Source organism: Phoxinus phoxinus (assembly GCF_949152265.1).
Source record: "Phoxinus phoxinus genome assembly, chromosome: 4".
Classification (NCBI taxonomy): Eukaryota; Metazoa; Chordata; class Actinopteri; order Cypriniformes; family Leuciscidae; genus Phoxinus; species Phoxinus phoxinus.
This window is the reverse complement of record NC_136879.1, coordinates 34,569,999-34,584,404: the sequence shown is the minus strand read 5'-3', so window position 1 is coordinate 34,584,404 and position 14,406 is coordinate 34,569,999. Positions and strand designations below refer to the sequence as shown.

The 14,406-nt window shown below is 34.0% G+C and overlaps 1 protein-coding gene across 1 annotated transcript; it reads right to left on the bottom strand.

Moving 5' to 3' along the window:
- Positions 1-1,829: 1,829 nt before the first annotated feature.
- On the bottom strand, positions 1,830-7,419 carry LOC306997846 (uncharacterized protein). The gene is made up of 7 exons (XM_079611368.1): positions 7,241-7,419; positions 7,031-7,170; positions 6,590-6,800; positions 4,387-4,543; positions 4,265-4,310; positions 3,280-3,354; positions 1,830-1,989 (listed from the first exon to the last, which is right to left on the bottom strand). Exons 1-7 carry the CDS (start codon positions 7,260-7,262, stop codon positions 1,879-1,881), a joined length of 762 nt encoding a protein of 253 aa, XP_079467494.1. The 5' UTR covers positions 7,263-7,419; the 3' UTR covers positions 1,830-1,878.
- Between the last annotated feature and the right edge of the window lie 6,987 nt (positions 7,420-14,406).

Here is a 14,406-nt window from a genome sequence, read left to right as displayed (position 1 = left end):
GTAGGGCAGAGTGGGGTAAGATGAGCCAGTGGGTGAATTGACCCACCCCCTTTATCTTGGTAACCGTGTACTTTTATTGTCATGTGACCATATATTTTAGAACCACCCATCATTTCTGCCAGACTGTGAAAAAAGAGAAACACATGGGAGGAGTGGAAGGCAATCATTTACTTTCAAATTTTAGCATACCAGATGTAATGGCTGCTACATCAAATGAAATTTGCCCAGGTCTAAAAATATTTATGATACATATTGCTGATTTAGCTAGGCCTATGTATAAAATCATGCAAATCCTTTAGCTAAATATTCATCTGAATTGGAAATCTAGTTTTGTCCAAAATTACAGCTATGGGGCAAAGTGAGCCAAAAGCATTGGGGTACATTGAGCCAGCATTTTAACTTACCCCACCATAAGGCACTTAAGTTAAATATCTGAAGTATAAACTAGTATAATTTCAATGTAATATTATACAACTGATTTATTGTTTATTAGTTTCAATGACTTTTATTAATTCATTCTAATTCAGTTTTTATTTAAAATTACTTAACAAACTTTCTATTTAGTCTGTTATTGGGAAGGTTACAACTTTGGTGTTCAACATATTGTTTCAGAAATGCAAACAATTAAATATATTGAAATTACAAATGTTAAAGTTGGCCTAAAGAAAATAAATCTGACTATTTGTAAAAGGAAATGTGATTATTAAATTTGTTTTTAAAAGAGGTAAAATGTTTTTAAAATCTCACATGGGTTTGATTCAGATTTAGTTAGATGGTCAGTTCTAACTAAATAAAGAAAATGGCATTGAACGAATCATGTGCATATTCAGAGAGATATATACAGATTTATTATGAGGGATAATGCAAGCAGTCAGCCGAGCAGTGTTAAAAAATAAACCAATTATTGACTTGTATATTTAAAGGTACACTATGTAACTTTTCCCCTTCAAAATTATTAACTTTAAATGAGTCAATACATCATCAATCCTTCCTTCTTCCAAAACATGTGTTTGTTTTACCCCGATTCATGGTGAGCCTTATGATGCATGTTACTGTAAGTGCTTATATTTTAGACCTGGCGGGATGGTTCTCGCGGGAAATTGCATGCATACGTCACTCGCCCACGTGTCTCGTATCTGTAAATAGAGAAAAGTTGTTCCGGCTACTTTGACGCGTGTATGGTGTGAGAGGCAGAGGTTAGTTGTCACAACGAGTGAGAGAGGTCGACATGGAGACTCTAAATCTCAAACCTCCGGGAAATCACCCAAACGCCAAACAGAGGAAAAGAAAGAGCTCGTAATAAAATGAGAATCATCATTGGCTTGGCTTTTCAGAGATGAAGAACTGAGGGATTTGAAATGTTGTAAAAGCGACCCGGAGATGCCGTTTTTTATTACTCAACAGGTTAGTGAGTTATTTTATTGAACAGATAAATTGACAATGTAGCTCTCTAACAGAGTTTATTGTAAAGCGTTATCTACTGAGAAGGCTCATTTCATTATGGTTGTTGTAGGTCTGTGCTGGAATTTATTTTCAAAAAAGTACCATGTGTATTAACGTGTAGGCCTAGTAACGTCTTCAGCTAGTCACCTTGAGATCCTTTCCATTACATCTCTTAAAGGGATAGTTCACTTTAAAATGAAAATTCTGTCATCATATCACCTCGAGTTGCTTCAAACCTGTATGAATTTCTTTCTTCTGCTGAACACAAAGGAAGATATTTTGAAGAATGTCGGTAACCAAACAGTTAACTGGTCCCATTGACTTCCATTGACTTTTTTTTTCTACCATGGAAGTCAATGGGACCGGTTAACTGTTTGGTTACCGACATTCTTCAAAATATCTTCCTTTGGGTTTTGCATGATCTAATTTGATATCTCAGTGGCTGTGGGTATATACAGGATCCTCATCCTTTGGCTGCCAGTCAGAGGGAAGACGTCTGCTGCGTTCAGCTGTGACAGGAGCGTCTGGTGTGAATGGGAAACCGTGCTGCTTCCAGCAATTGAGAATACACACAAACAAAAAACATTTTACATCCTGTAAACACTTTCTCGCTCTACTAAATATTTTTTATATCCAGTTTACATATGAAGGGATGTATGCATTTACATATACACATGTATAATTACTGTCCACATAACATTTTGACGAAGTGTATTAAATCTGCTATTATTATTCTGAATAATATGAAATTTGATATGCACTTATTCTATTCAAATATTTTATTTGACTGTGCATTCATATTTTAATAAATATTTTAAAGAGGGTTTTGATGTTATTTCATAATTCCATTGTCTTTGCTTAAAGTGTACTGGAGAATGTACTGACAGGCAATCATGGTAAACTTTCACGGTTAAAGTTGCAATTTAAAATAAACAAACCTATAATGTAATGAAAAAAAACACAAAATAAATTACTTAACATGTGCTTTAGTATATTAGCACATCAAAATAAGCTGACTTTAAAGCACTGTAAAATAGATACAGTATTAAAACATATTGATTTAATGAGCCTGTGTTGCAACGAATTTCACCCTCCTGTTGTTCCAAACCCATGAGACTTTCATTCATATGTTGAATATTTTGTCTCTGATGTTGAGACTTTGACTCAATTCATATACTGTATGGATTAGTTTTACGATCTCTTCTTGAAGCATCAAAGTGGTAGTTGCATAGTTGTCAATGGAGGGATAGAAAGCTCTCAGATTTCATAAAAAATATCTTAATTTGTGTTTTGAATATGAAAGAAAGTCTTACGGGTTTGGAACGGCATGAGGGTGAGTAAATGATAACGTCATTTTCATTTTTGAACGAGCTAACCCTTTAAGTAAAACTTAATTTGACATTAAAAAGTGCACTTTTTAAAAGTGTACTTAAGTGTGTAAAACATATTTATGAAGGTGTACTCTCTTTAAGTAAACTTAAGTGGCCTTTTATTTTATTAATACTAAAAAAGTATAGTTTAAAATATTGTAGTATATTGTAAAATATTATATATTTTTTTAACTATACACTTTTAAGATTTAAAGAATATACAGGTGCATACTCAGTACAGTAATCACACTTCTTTTTACTTAACAATCATAATTTAATTTGATTTCTCATGTTTGACAAGATTCTTTAACAAGACGATCATACCACATCAGATCACACCACGTAAAAAAAATGTCTTAGTGTTTACTGTAAAGTAATATTTTAATGATGTATAACAGTGTGACATAACTCATATAGTCACATGTGATTTCCTGAATTTAATATCTTGCTTTCATTTCTTGCTTACCATGGTAACATAGATGTTGTCTGGACTTGGAGGACTGCTCACATCTGCCAGAACAGGCATAGAGCTGAATCCCACCTGAGACACAAAACAAACTTAAACAAGACTTTAGACTTTAGATATACAACGACGGTGCACTCATATTATTTATGAATGGGAGAAAGTGCTGCGTATGGCGGAATAAGTCCCGATTTCTAAAAATAAGAAGACAAGACCCAATCGCTGATTGATAAAGTCATTGCATCACAGAAGCAGCCGTTAGAAATTCCCGAATAGTATAAAAACTGTCATGCTGCTTCCAAAATCACATACTCTCTTGAGTAGGTACTTATTTTGAAAAAGTTATTATTTCAAGTTAAAAATAGCTTAAGTATGTGACTTCGGATGCAACCTCATTGTTCTGATGTTTGAAATTTGATGTTTCCCGATTCAAAGAAATATGAGATGCACTTGTATGACCGAATGTCATTTCAAAGATGGCCGTCAAGTAAAATGACTTGCCTGAAAGGGTTCATCCTAAAATGAAAATGAAGTCATAATTTACTCACCCTGGTGTTGTCCTAATATTGTTTACCCTTCTTTTTTTTATGGACAAAAAAAGGATAATTCAATTATTTTTTTTTGAAAAGCTTAATGCTGATCGCTATTCATTGCTATTATGGACAAGCGTGAGTGGGATATTTTTTTTCTTCCAATTCTCCTTTTGTGGTCCATAAAAGAAAGAAGGGCATACGGCATTAGAACAACACCAGGATGAGTCAATTATGACTTAATTTTAGGGTGAACTATCCCTTTAAATGGACATTGGCTTAAAATCATCTCCAAACCCCATTCAGAAAAGATTTAAACCTCAACCTTGTTGATTTAAACAGAACAAAACAAAACGTGGAATATGTGAAAATCTGATTGATTAGTTTACTTCACCGAGTTCAGAAAGCAAAGAGAGTAAATGAGAGCAGAAATATAGAAGTTACAAAGATAGTGTTACCATATCTTCAGTGGCAGTTCTGGTTTTAACCTCTTCCATATTTTGCCTATAGAATATAAAGCACAACATGAAGACAAGCAGAACATTTTTTTATATCTCTCTGTGGACTGACAATAACTTACTTTGAGTCGTCACCTTTCTGGATTGATCTGCAAGCCCTCCTTCCCAAAACCCCGATGCCAATTAGTAACACAAACCCAGCCAGTGACAGCAGGGCCAGCCACCAGGGAGGATGAGCCTGTGGACGAATCACACCTGGACTGTTTCTCCTGGTCAGCGCTGAAGAAAATAAAGGTGAGAAGAACTGAGTTTGGAGCTCTTATAGAAACTAATCCACTTAAAGAATATGAATTTGACAGGCGTTTTCAATCATTTCGTTATGCTCTGACACAGATTTCAAAGATTTAAAGGGCACCTATTATGGAATTTTGAAATTTACCTTTCATGTAGTGTGTAACATAGATCTAAGTGAACAAAAACATCCTGCAAAGTTTGAAATATGAAAGTGCACCGTATATAAAGTTATTGTCTTTCAAAAGTAAGAGTCGACTCGGAGTCATTTTTATGAATCGTTAGAAGACCGAAGCTTTTTCTCTGACTAGATGACGTCAACTTGTCAAGTTATTTGAATACGATACGCCCACTTATTGCGCTCCAAGGCCAGGGAAAACTTGAAAACATCATGGCGACGAGACGCTGTGTTCTGAAGTGCGGCTCAAAAGCCAACTTTTTTCATCTGCCCAAGGAGGAGCATTTGAAGACTAAGTGGCTATAATTCACTATACCACAGAAGTATAGTCCGAGCCTTGTCCTTTGTTCGCGCCATTTTGAAGACGATTGCTTTTTAAATGCAATCAAACTTGGATTCGCGAGCCGGCTGATATTGAAGGAAGGTTCATTTCTAAGTGTATTTGCATCAGCTTCCTCCTCCGTATCACAACCTGTAAGTGTTTATTAATAATTGTTGCTTTTATGTTTTATGTAGCATGCTTAATAATTATTTTGTTTGTTGTGTAAGCACCGTTTAGCTTCTAGGTCTTCAATGACAATTGTATTGAGATATGTGAAGTGTTTGTCGTTGTTTTCGGAGTTGTCTTAAATAATAGAATAATACCTCGTAGTAACGTAACTGCATTTTTTTGTTTGTAAAAATGTTATGTTTATGCATCGGGCTAATGCAAACAAAGACTGATTGTGCTTTTACAATATGAACTCTGGGCTATGCTCGCTAACATAACATTAAATTCTTTATCTTATTTTTAGTTTTTTACTACAAACTACAAAGCAGTGGACTATAATCATTATTATAACACGATTTAATTGATAAAAGCATCATTGTACTCCGTGTTAAACAATAAGTATTATCTCTGTAAACACTGCTGGGTCATCTGACCAATCGCAGATTAGCGTCGCGCAAAGGAGGGGTTTGGAAAAATGAGTCGTTGAACGAATCATTTGGGAGTCGGTGAGCAAATCAGGTAAAAATAAATGCATATTATACGACAACAAAAGTGTTTTTTTGACATTGCATGCACGTAAAACTGTTGTTGGGGACTCCCTAAACAACATTAGAAACATTTTAAATGTCATAATAGGTGCCCTTTAAAACGTATAAAAAGTAACATTTTCATTTTGTTACATTTGGTATGGCATCTTTTGGACACAATTATGGGGTTGTAAAGATTTTTTCATTTATTTTTTGAAAAGTAAAGGTCTTTATTTGATCAAAAGAACAATAAAAACTAATATTGTGAAATATTATAACAATTTAAAATATATATGTTGTATTTAAATATATTTTAAATATGAATTGTTTCTGTGATGGCAAAGCTATAATTTCAACAGCCAAAAAGCTTCTTCTTCTTCTTATTATTAATTATGGTAAAACTTTACAATAATGTCTCATTTGTTCACATTAGTTAATGTATTAACTAACGTGAACTAACAATTATCAATATATTTGTTACATTTATTCATCATTGTTAATGTTAATTAATACAAATCAAGCTGTTCATTGTTTAGTTCACAGTACATTAACTAAAAAGAATATATTTATTTGAAATAGAATACTTTGCATTGTTATACATTTCTGAACTTACACTTTTGATAAATTCAATATGTCCTTGCTGAATAAAAGTTTTTTTTTTTTTTTATCGTACTCACTCCCAACTTTTTAACAGTATGTGTTCATGTACACAGGAGAATAAGAAACTCTTTACTCGCATTGTTACATGAACATAACTGATCCACAATGAGTAAACCAAAGAGAACCACATAAAAAATAAAATAAAATAAACATTTAGAAAACAAACAAAGGTCTGTTACCTGATTGGACAATAAGATGTGTATGATTCTTGAAGAACCTGCCACTGAGTCGCAATCTACAGAGGTAAGTTCCATTGTTCTCCTGGGTTACGGATGGGAGGTGTATATCAAAAGTCCCCATTTTGACATTTCCGCTGAAATATACACCAGGAAGTATTGGTGCGGTTTGATTGCTGATGTAGTACAGGATTATTTTTGTCTGAGAGATAGTCTGTGTTAAAAAAATAAATATAGAATAAGTATAAAGCATGAGTGTACATTTACATTTATTCATTTAGCAGACGCTTTTATCCAAAGCGACTTACAAATGAGAACAATAGAAGCGGTTAAACTAACAATAGCTTATAATAAGTATAACAATAGTTTAGGTTTTTAAAGTTACAAATAAAAAGTATTCATTGCATACGTGTGTAAAGTATATTTGTGTAAAAATAAGCATACCTGGAATTCCCACTCCGCACTGAGATATTTTAAATCCAGATGTCCAGGACATTGGAAGAAATTACACGACAAATACACATCTGCACCATCATTAACCTTCTGGTCTGAACTTGTCATCACACAACCATGGGCTACATAAACTAAAAGAATGCATATTATATTTAAAGTATAAGCTTCATATGCTTAAATAAATAATGAATTTCTGCTTACCTGTAAAGATCAAATACCACATCACGGAGCATACAAAGACACTCCAAAGTTAGTTTTTTCTTACACGGTATTTAACAGAACACATAAATATATACATATATTGTAAAATAAAGGCAAAAATTACAAGATACAAGAATATTATGGACTCTGGAACTCTCAACTCAAAAGTTATTTGCTGTGAAACACTTTCTGTGGTGGTTATCAGTGTCTGAAATATTCATTTACCACATCCTCTGTGGCCTATAAACACATGATCTAACTGAGGCAGATGCGTCTCCCTTGTACCATTTTCACATGTACTGTATATATCAGGAACAAAAAAGAACAGTTCTTGTGCCGAAAGATTAGAGCTTGTCATCACTGCAAGACAATGCTGGGTTTCCTTTGATCAGTTCATACATTCAGTGTATAGTTCATGTCCATCTAATCCTTAAAATAGTGACAAGTACATCATTCATAATGTCTAATTTTATGTTCCACAGACGAAAGAAAGTCATACAGGTTTGGAAAGGCATGATAGATGGTTTTTGTTTTGTTTTGTTTTTGCGAACAATCCCTTTAAGAAATGGAGGTCGGTCAAACTTTCCACATAAAAAGGAACTATTTTGCCCTCTAGTGTGCCATTTGACGTTAGCTATGTTCGATTGAAGGCATTTTTCTCAAGAGAACAGAGCCATCATTGTGTCAAATGAAGTTTTCGTGAAGAACTACATCACCTGAGGCAATAGCTAAAGACATTTGTCACATTTATCGATTTGCACCTTTAGCTTTCACAAAAACACTTTGCCATTTCTGTACATTTGAAGAAATGTAAACGGGACATTATATTTGAGAAGATATAATCATTACATGGGTCAGAAATCTCCTCAGCTTTGTTACATATATTATTCATGAATAAAAATTATTCTGCAATACAAAATTTTTTGTTGTTGTTATCAGGTTTAAATAGTGCTTATCTGAATCTCTTGTGATTGAAGCATTGAATTATTCATCAGAACAATGAGTCACAATAAGAGAATATATAATCCATTATTTGTTACTGAACACACGCAAATGCCAGATGTTTAAACTGAACAAGCTGACAAGCTGTATTCTCTAATCAGACCATTCAATATACAACAGTTGCATCATTCATCGGATATATATGCAGTTTGCAAATGTACGGCAGCTGCAGCATCTATAGCGGCTTTAATAAATTAACTATCAGATTTTGAGTTAATGGTACTCATGCATGTTAATTACTCTTAACTTGAAGTACTCAGTAACCTAACCTTTACATTTTGATAGCAACAACTTTTAGTTTAACTTTTTATTTTGAGTTCTTGCAAATCAAATTTGTCATTTTATTTAACTAAGTTACATCTGAATGTATACATTCTATAAATATAGTCAAATGTGTCAGTACTTTTAAAGAAACACATAACACCATTTTGAAAATTTATTTTTGAACAAGGAATGCCTAAACAGCCAACTTTTTTAAATATTAAAACCGACCTGAGACAGTTACAATAAACATCCTAAAATGACAAATTTCTTAAAACCTGTTTTACAGTAACATAAGAAACATATTTACAATGGACAATATATATTCTGGAATGACCAAGGAATGCCCAAAAGCTTAACACAGCAAATAACAATTTCTCATAAACACAACACAGCTCTACACAGCTCGAATTGATACAGTAACAAATCAATCCAATGGAGTCCAATCCAACCGTCTCCATTGACTTTGCATTGCGAGAGGCTGCCTCCTTGTCATTTCTTGCTTCTAACTAAAGACAGAAAAATGCCTAAAAGCTGCCGTGTGACAAGGTGTACAGCAAACAAGCTAAAAAAAAACAGAAATAAGTTTTTATTAGCTGTCGACCCCCCCCAAAAAAACAGTGTTTAAGGACTTCAATTTGAAAACACTCATAAATTTGCATTTCCTCCAGCCTGAGGCTTTTTTATTTGACATTTGGCGTGAAAGGGCCTTTACATTCGGCCAAAATATTTTTTGGTTATTAAAAAACAAACAAGCAAGCCCAGCCCAGTTGAGAAAAAGTAATGCAACGTAACGTTTCCAGAAAAAGTAACACAATTATAGTTACTTCTTTAGGGAGTAATGTAACATTGTAATGCATTACTCTTAACATTAACTTTCCCCAAACACTGGTTAAAAAGAACCTGATTCTGGAATCCATTGGTTAGTTATATCATTTCTGTTGGCTGCTGTACCAACTTGTATTATTATTGTCTTTGATTGTTAATTGCCAAGTTTAGTTGCCAAGTTAATGAACACATAATGTTGCTGACATTATGTACATGTTGGTGGTTATATGTTAATATCTTCAATCTTCATCTGTCTTACACCAGAGCAATATTTTTTTTGTAATGCAGTTTAAAAAAAAACGTGTCTTTTTGCACAATGGAGGAACTTTTGAGTTCTGAGAGTTACAGTGTGTTTTTAAGCTCTTTAAATTCAAAGGCCCTTTTAGAATATAGTTCTTGAAGAATATAAAAAGGTTTCTTTTCCATATAGTGGTTGGATTGCAAAGATCCTGGCAGTACCTGAGATTGTCTTGTTCTGTAACAGTATGTGTTCCTTCCACTGACAGCTTGTTATCTTTTAGCCAATTGGCCGGTCCCATCTCAGCACATGTCTGTCAAATCTTGTTCCTCGAATGCTGCTAATGTTCAAAGTGTAAAGTTAAATTGTGGCATGTGACTTAGTAAAAATAAACCAATGCTTTTGCAAAGTCACATGGCCGAATTCATTAATAGCTGACATTAAACACTTAATTAAGAAAAAAGATCCGTGTGATTGGTTTAATTATCAGTCTGTTTCACATATGTCTTTTATCTCCAAGGTACTGGCGAAGGCTGTTGCTCAGCAACCGGCTCACTCTTGCACAGGAACAACTCTTGTGAGATGTTCTACTCAGGATTTATAGCTAATTGTTGAGTAAGGGTCTAATCTCATTCATGACTGTATGCAAGACTGAACGATACATTCTCTGTGAGAAAGTTAATTTTTAGAGGAAATACAGTAAATGTTTCATTGACATTGTTGAGTGCACTGGATTAACTGTTGACTTTTAGAAGTCTCTTCATTTGACAGTGGTCCACACATAGACTGTAAAGAAATGGACAACACTGGTTAAAAATAACCTTTTTCCAAATTCTGGAATCCATTGGTTAGTTGGTTTAGTTGGTGCATTGCAATACCTTACTACCACTGTAGTAAAATAAAGCAGAAATGCTCGTTGTTGATCAAGTCATTTGGAGCCAGAGTCTGTGGAGTAGGCTAGCTGTCAATTTTGATGTTACACCCTGTTTTTATTGCATAAAATAACTAAAACCAAACTTACCGGAAAAACAAACACTTGAACATGCGTCTACATGATAAGAACTACCTAAATGACAGAAATCATCTTCGGAAAAAAATCGTTCAAGTTTTTTTTTTTAGTTTGGCTGGCATCCCGTTTGATTACATGGACAGGGCGGGGTTTATATCCTGTACTGCAGCCAGCCACCAGGGGGTGATCAAGATATTTTTGCTTTACTTTTCAAGGCAAGGCAAGTTTATTTATATAGCACTTTCCATACACTATAGCAATTCAATGTGCTTTACAGAAAGGAATTAAAATAATCAAAAAAAATAAAAGCAAGGAAAATTAAAACAGTTATAAAAGAAATTAAAAGAGATATAATTATGATACAGTTATAAAATGAATTAAAAGAGTAAAAAGATGATACATAGATAAACTTTTCGGTCCCACTTTATATTTAGTGGCTTTACTATGTACTTACATAGAAAAATAAGTACAATGTACTTATTGTGTTCATGTTGTATTGTAAAATACCTTTTCTGCTATTGAGGTGTGATACGGGTAAGGTTAGGGACAGGTGTGCTGGTATCTGTAGGTTTAAGGGTGGTTTAAGGTGTAAGGGAAGGGTCAACAGTGTAATTACAAATGTAATTACATAAATTAATTACTGCTGTAATTAAAATCAGGTATTTTTAAACTATAAGTACAATGTAAAAACATATATGTACACAATAAGTACATTGTATCAAATTATTAATTTCAATGTTAGTACATAGTAGTTAAAGCCACTTAATATAAAGTGGGACCAACTTTTCATATGAAAAAACACCGGTGTTCTGATTTTTCACAACTCCCAGTTTTACTTTGAGATTTTCCCATGGTGATTAAACTGTGTCTGTGGTGTTATTTCGGTGCCTAAGAAATATATTGGACGTCTTCGATGGACCCGATTTTTCCCTAAAATTGGACAGGAGGAGCTCTAGGACTGACTCACGGGATAACCTCAGTCAGGACGTGTGCAGCACACTTGGGATGCATCCGAAATCACATACTTCCCCAATATATCCTAGGTCAAAAACAGTATGTGACAAAATAAGTATGTCTGAATTCACAGTTCTCATCAAAAGAGTAGGAAAAAATTCCCAGATGAACTACTACTTCTGGTGAGATTCTGAAGTGTGCATACGATGGACCATGAGGCCACAGGAGAGGATTTGTGAATGGCAATGAAGCGACGCTGGAAGATCACATGATAATGCCAACATGATGAATGTAGTACGTCTAGATTACATTCTTACAGATATTCATACTACATAAAAGATACTTTTTTAGTCGTGAAGTTATTACTTATTCAAGATAAGTACCTAATCAAGAGAGTATGCGATTCATACAGGTTTGGAACTACATGAGGGTGAGTACATTTTCGGGTGAGCTATCCCTTTAAGAGAAAGTTCTGAAAATGAATGATTTTGATTACAGAGCCTTGTTTTGCTCTATAGTAACCTCGCTGTCAATAGCCATTGTCTAGTCTATCCTCTGGTGTACATACGCTTGAGAGCTACATCTTTGTATGTAATGCAAAGTCCATCTAAGCTGACCCCCCCCATCGATTGCCCTTCATTGATTTGTTCCTCTGTTTAACCTAAACACCGTTCATCAAGCTGGCCTCTCAATAGTTCCTCTGTGATGCACACTTACCCCCTTCTGATCTCAAAGCTTCTCCATACATACAATATGATCATTTATATAAATTAATAGACTATATTTTTGTATCAATATCTACTGTAAGGCAAAATTACTTTTGTGGGAATTTTTTTTATGAAATGTACCTCCAGTTTGTGTTATCATTTTGTTTACTTTACACACTGAGATATGCTTAATCATAGTAAGTAATCAACAGTGTGTCTTAGATGATGTCAATTGAGTTTAGCTTGTATTCAACCCAGATTATTCAATTAATGGATGTGATGTAATACCATCACCACCCACTAGAATGCAGTGTGGTACCACTCAACACATAGGCCTTCCTGCAACCCCAAACCAAACAGATGTTACCATGTGTGTCGGCAATTTGTTAATAATTTATGAGGAATTAATTAGCATTCCTCTAATTACCTCATGAATATTCCAACCGTTCACAGTTGTTGAGGAGTTTTAAATGGGATTAGCAGGAGCACACGTCCCCATGCACAAGATCAGGAGACCTTTTTTCTGCATTGTCCTGGATGCTCAAGTCAAGTCAGCGCTTTGGAGATCTGCTGCATTAGTATGTGCAGTGCACGAGGCCAGGTAAACTGGTCCTGGGCCAGCTGAAACGAGCATTAGGTCTCTTGGGTACTGGTGAACAACAGCAAAATCAATGACAACAGGAAATTGCTGATGGGAGACTTTGGCCAGACCTCAGGAGGGCCAGATCAAATGAGGGGCCTGTGATTATCTCACCGGGAGATTAGTGGGACAGATCGTAAACCACAGCTAGTAAATAAACAGTGGAGATGAAGTTGAGTATTTTATATAGAATATTATTACTTTATCAATAAGAAAAAGGGCTTTGTGCTGTAGACATATGGTGAGGAGGCCAAGTGCAATTAGATTATATGATGGTTAATTAATAGCAAAAATATAAAGAAATGTTATATAAACCATAGTGGATGAAATACATTAAAACTGAAATTGAAAAAAAGAAAACAACATCTAATTCATATAAATCTTAAAATCTAATTCATTTAGCCCCCACTTGACACAAATGTATTTATGCAATGTGGCTGATCGGCTTTGTTGATATTATGGATAATCTTTCGAATGGGAAAAAATCCACAGTTGCTCACTCTTATTGTTCTCCGTTTTCTCATCCCAAGTTTATCTCTGACAATCTGGCATCCTGTCAATGCTCTTGAACTCGCATTCTTTTTTTCTCTGTTAATGTATCCAGCTTTCACACACATATAGAGCGGATGGGATTAAGGGATTGTTGTCAACAAACAAACAGATTACTCAGTCAAATGTTTGTATAACATGGACACTCTCTTCACAGTCGTATAAGCATCATCCTTAATGAAAATAACATCTGTTTTTGTTCTTTTTTTTTTTTTGTATAACCTATGTTGGGCCCTACTCAGTCAACTATAAATAGTCTTGAACAATAAAGGTTAATGAAGAAAAAAATGATCGTTATTTTAACGGTAAAATTCTACAGTGAAAAACTGTTAATTGGTTAACAGAAAGTTTCCTTATATACGGTAAATAACTGTGATAGATCTAATGGTCCATTTAATGTAATTTAATTTTAAATTTACAGTTTTTGAAAGTGAAAAAGAACAACTCCGTGTATAATTTACAGTGAAAAAACGTAAATTGACATTCCCACAATTACCTGCATGACACATTTGATGAATTTTTTGTTGAAATAATATGTTTCTTCATAGTTTTCTTAGTTTTTTCTAATCAGTTATGTACATTAGGGTTTTCTGTTACATTTAATGTTGTTAAATTAATGTTTATTGCATGTTTTAAATTTCATGTGTGTTACCATGATGGTGTTTAATGTTTGTGTGAATGAGGCTGTGCATCTTCTGTAAGTTAATATTAATTTTCTTGTGGAAAAGTAACTTGTGATGAGCTTTGATTGATCATCTGACTCTCATCACTACTGTACGATGATGGTGGTACAAAACAGATATGAACACTTCAATAGGTCAGTAAATTGACATCATATCAGATAATAAAATACAGTTTATTACTGTAAATTTTATATTAAGTCTGTAAAACCTAAAATGTTGCTAACATATTTTATACGGTAAATTTTTGCCAACCACAGCTGCTAGTATTTTATTGTAAATTTAACAGATTTTTTTT